The following is a 5041-nucleotide window of genomic DNA, read 5'->3' on the forward strand; positions in this document are numbered from 1 at the left end:
CATGTACATGTACACATACTTCTTGTTCATGAAGTTGTTTGGATAGGTCAGTTTCCTCTAGTGTCTGTCCCTGAGCTGCCAGCTCTTGCTTCAATTGCTGGATCCTGTCCCTCTTGATATTACCAGCACTCACCAGTACACTCTTTAGGGCTCTCAGACCAAAGTCATAATGAGACTGATTGGATAACTGTTCATCACACAATCTGTAAAGAGAGAGAACAAGAAGTTTAAACTTTAAAGAGAAAAGATTATACATGTACATGTATACATTAAATTTGCATAATGTAGGGACTACATGTATAAGTACATGTACATGTAGATGTAAAAGGCTTAAAGGCTGATGTACATGTACATGTACATTCAAAAGAATGATATTAGTCCTCAGACAAATGCCTCGTTATTCATCAAATACTAAAACCGGTTTGACCAGTTTCCCAACTTATGGCTCGTCATCTATTACTCATCACAGGACCATGACAAAAAAACACTTCTAATTAAAGCCCATGCCACTCTAAAGCCCAACGTCTGCTTACTTGAAGAAAGGTACTATCTTGCTAGCGAGTGTCTCGGCAGTCCTGAAACCCTGAGAGTACAACATCACCTGGGCAATGAGGGGTCGGTCGGGCTTTGTCATAGCAAGGCTGAAAGAAAAGAGACAAGAAAATAAAATATAAAAACAATTATTATTATTATTATTATTATTATCATTATTATTATTATTTATTGTTGTGATTTTCAGACAAATGCCTCAAACAATCATATTACAATAAGGCAGTCGACAGGCAAACCGGTTTGACTAGAACAGCAAACCGGTTTGACCAGTCGACAGTGACAGATCATCTCGTCATCTGACGTCATCACTAAATCACATGACCAAAAAAACATGTACATGTACATGTAATTAAAAAATTAAAATAAAAAATCACACCCACACAAATTAATTAATCTCGTTAAATTGGTAATTTTGTTATTGGTTTCTTACCTTCTGAATAATTGTTTCAAGTTGTCCGGTAGGTTAGAGCGGCCAGCATACCCAGGGTTCATCGTGATGAATATCGCCATGTCTGAGCTAACTTTAACAGTCTTGCCAACCAATTCCACCGTAATGGGCTTTGAAGATAAACCTGAATCAAAAACAAAAATAAAAGAAGAGACACATTAAAGTAGGCTATCTATAGCTTGCTTTTATAGCTACAAAACTATTAAAATTCACAAAGGTCTTTAAAATTCACAAATGTCTTTAGCAAAACTGTACAAGTGCTTAAATTGTAGGTACATGACTATACACTAGGTACATGTACATGCACTTTACTTACATGTAAAAGATTTTGATATGAAAATATTCATTTGGTCAGTTCTTAATTTAGTAATTTTGTGAACAAGTACAAATGCATTACTAATTACTAAATTACTAAATTAATCCTGGTCTTTTCTCTTACCAGGTGTAATGTGTTTGTGCTCTTTGAGTGATTCTTGTATCATTTGAATTTGTTGTGAAACAGCTGATAACATCCTCTCCTCTAATCTATTGAACTCATCGAAACAACCCCAAGCACCAACCTGACACAAACCAACAAATATACGACCCATAGCCTGGGGAGGGGGAGAAATGGAAAGAGAGAAAAGGAGAGAGAGAGAGAATCAAATATTACATTGTAAGAATTAATTAAAGTACATCTACATGTATATGTGCTTCGTACCTGGAAGTCAAAAGTTTCGTCGCAGTTAAAAACCAGCACAAATCGTCCCAACTGATGACCAAGAGCTTTCACAGACTCTGTCTTACCAGTACCAGCAGGACCTGTATGAAGGAGATGAGCATTAATTAGAAAGCCAATGATCACAATAAACTTGTACATGTACATGTATACTGTATACTTAATGGTTATTTTGGAGAAAGTTGCTAATTTTTTGGTGATTTTAATACATAATTCTGTGGTTATGTGCTATTATATAAGCATGTGCTTATAAAGGTTAAAGATTGTGGGCTTTATTTTGGCAAAATGCAAATTCACCAAAAAATTACCAAAATACACAGAGTCACTCAGTAACACTAACCAAAAGGAGATCCTCCTAGTCTTTCCTCAAGTGCTTGAGTCATTGTAAGGTAGCACCTGTCAGTTAATGGAGTCTGTACCAGTTTATCCAACACACCCAGATACTCAAAACCATAATTAAACTTAGCATTAGCCATTTGTATGGAGAGCTGTTGTAGGACGTCGGTCTTCTTTGGATCAAAGTAAAATCTCATCTGCGACAACCAATCAAATGCTTTCGATGATTTAATCTCTCTCTTGACTAGAAGCCTGGTTGTGTCACGTTGATGTACCAGTTCAGTGATCTATAAATGGAACGGGCATTAATTAGAGTAAAGTGTATATTCTAGTATAACTCAGGATATTATTAGTGTCATCATGTCAGATACTATCTAGCAAAGCATTGTATATCATTTTAATAGTCATTGCTTTAATACTCATCATACATAATGACATATACTAATAATATACTAGAATATACTAGAAATAAATTAAAATGTAAAAAGAACCTACACTATACATGTACATGTACATTTGCATGTACTAATTGCAAAATACATGTACATGTAACTTATTTAAAATATACTAGAATATACTAGAGTGCACAAGAATATACAAACAGCACTTACCAAATTCTCTAGTTTCTTTCTCCTAACTGGTGGTTGTTCCTGCAGTACAGAATCAGCCAAAACAGTCAAAGTATCCTCCACAATCTTAAGAACAGCTCCCAGCCCATCTCCCCCACCATTAACCAAAGCATCTTCTACATTACTGGACCAGTTTATTTGAGCAGCCAGGACTATGAGTTGCGCCTGGTACTTATCAACCCATTCAATGTAATCGGAGACTCTCATTTCTCCTCCACTGAATTGAGAGATGTCCTCCACTGCCTTTGCTAGTAGTGTGGCTAGTGTTAGTCTCATTTCTTTCTCTACTAGAGTCAGCCATTGGTTGATCTTAGGATTATCAGTAATTGATACCGGCTTTATGAACACCACCTACATAAGAACAACAAGGACATCAATATGTATCAGGAAAAAGTGATAAAAATTAAGGGTGATTTTGGAGCCATTTATTGGAGAAAACCATGGGCTATAGCCTTGGGTATTTTTCAGATTTTGGCTCATTTTTTTAAATGGTTGCAACTCAAAAAATTAAAGTCAGAATCAGCTCAGACTTTCTACGTAGCATAAGTACATCAATATGTATCAGAAAATTTAATAAAAATTGGGGGTGATTTCAGAGCCATTTTTTGGAAAAAACCATGGGCTATAGCCTTGGGTATTTTTCAGATTTTGGCTACTTTTTAAAAATGGCCATAACTTGAAAAGTTGAAGTTGGAATCAACTCAAACTTTCTACGTAGCATAAATACATCAATATTTATCACAAAATGTAATAAAAATTGGGGATGATTTCAAAGCCATTTTTCGGAAAAAAAGCATGGGCTATAGTACAGGGATTTTTGCAAAGAAATGCTAAATCAACAAATCGTGTGACTCTCATGTGACTTACTTGTTCTCCTTCCTTTGAGCTGATTCCATGGATCACGTTACCATCCTCAGACAGTATCACTGTAGCAATACCAGCAAACATCTTCTTGAAGTGTTTCTGAAGTTTAGCAATGTTCTTAGAGTTACCAATAATCTCAAGCAGATCCTCGTCGCCGACGAAATAAAACCTTGGGAACGAAGCCCTCTCTCTTTCCAAATACTCTCCGAGAGCTCGTTGGATCTTAGCTAGAAAATCAGCTAATCTTTCAAGACTTTTAAATATCCCAGGTATATTAATAGTGTCCATTACGAGAGGACTTTTTGAGACTTTTTTCATGACTGTGAGAAACTCTGCCGATATGCTCTGAAACCTTTGAGTCTCGTTTGGCAGGAGGTGCTTGATATCGGCACTGCCTGTGAAGATGCCCTCAAGGTAGACCCAGCGTCTCTGGACGTCGATCCAAACATCAAAGATAGCGTTGATCTTGTTCAGTCTCTCCTCCCATGCTAGAGCTTCGTCTTCAAATACCTGTTGACAAGACGTGGGATTAGGTAAAAGGAGAAATTTAAAGTGCTCTTTTCTACTAGGTTATCCATTTTCTCTCTTTCTTTATAATTTACATGGACATTCTCTCTTTTCTCTATGTTTTCTACCATACTAAATATTGCTCTCATTCCTTATTATGGATATTTGAACTTTGAATAGTTCACCAGCTCACAACTAATCTACATGCATGTGTCTTTCTTTTCTCTCCCTCCCTCTCTCTCTCTCCCTCCCTCTCCCTCCCTTCCTCTCCCTCTCTCCCTCTTACTTTAAAGAATGGTGATAGTTTCATTGCTGTCACTGAGTTGATGTGCTCCTTCACTTTAGTAAAGAGATCATCCCATCCTCTGATTAGCTTGCACTTGTTCTGGTAGTTAATCAAATCCAATTCATACATCATCCATTGCTCTCGAACCTACACAAAAATAGTAAACCCCAGTAAATTTATCAATAAAAATTAGTATATTGAGCATGTACATGTACATGTACATTCTAAATCAGTAATCTTCAATGCGCTGTTAGTAATCCTCAGCATATTATTGGTAAACTCACTTGTTTAAGGAACTCCTCTAAAGCCATTTCTCCTTGTGCTACCCAGATCACGTCTTTAATAATAACTTCATTCTTGATTAGGTCCACCCCCCAAACCTGTCCCAAGGACAGGTCAGACAGGATCCAGGACACGCCCAGTTTCCTTGTCAGCTGCTTCCAATGTCTCTCCTAAAACAAAAAATACAAACGTGTACATGTATCACACCTTTTCATTTTACACATTTTCAGATCACATGACATGTTGTGATGATCACATGATTTGGTTGCTCACTTTGAGGGCTTCTGATTTCAGTGAGGCTATCGTTTGGTTCACTTTGAGATAGTTCCTGATCATTCTTTGGACGAATTCAAAGGAGGCGTAGGACTTTAGACGTGCAGGGAAGTTTTTCATTTGAGTGAGGAGACCATCAAGAGACT

The 5041-nt window shown here is 36.9% G+C and overlaps 1 protein-coding gene across 1 annotated transcript in view; it reads right to left on the bottom strand.

Annotated features, from left to right (window-relative positions):
- Positions 1-5039, bottom strand: part of LOC100639834 (cytoplasmic dynein 1 heavy chain 1-like) — a gene marked incomplete at its 5' end in the record, with an annotated part of 9898 nt that extends 4859 nt beyond the window's left edge. Inside the window, 11 exon segments of the mRNA XM_020003927.1 lie at positions 20-203; positions 534-641; positions 983-1124; positions 1440-1593; positions 1701-1801; positions 2059-2341; positions 2666-3034; positions 3551-4057; positions 4341-4487; positions 4625-4792; positions 4896-5039. Coding sequence (XP_019859486.1) covers positions 20-203; positions 534-641; positions 983-1124; positions 1440-1593; positions 1701-1801; positions 2059-2341; positions 2666-3034; positions 3551-4057; positions 4341-4487; positions 4625-4792; positions 4896-5039 — 2307 coding nt within the window.
- Between the last annotated feature and the right edge of the window lie 2 nt (positions 5040-5041).

Source organism: Amphimedon queenslandica, unplaced genomic scaffold (assembly GCF_000090795.2).
Source record: "Amphimedon queenslandica unplaced genomic scaffold, v1.1 AMPQUscaffold_12473, whole genome shotgun sequence".
NCBI classification, from domain to species: Eukaryota; Metazoa; Porifera; class Demospongiae; order Haplosclerida; family Niphatidae; genus Amphimedon; species Amphimedon queenslandica.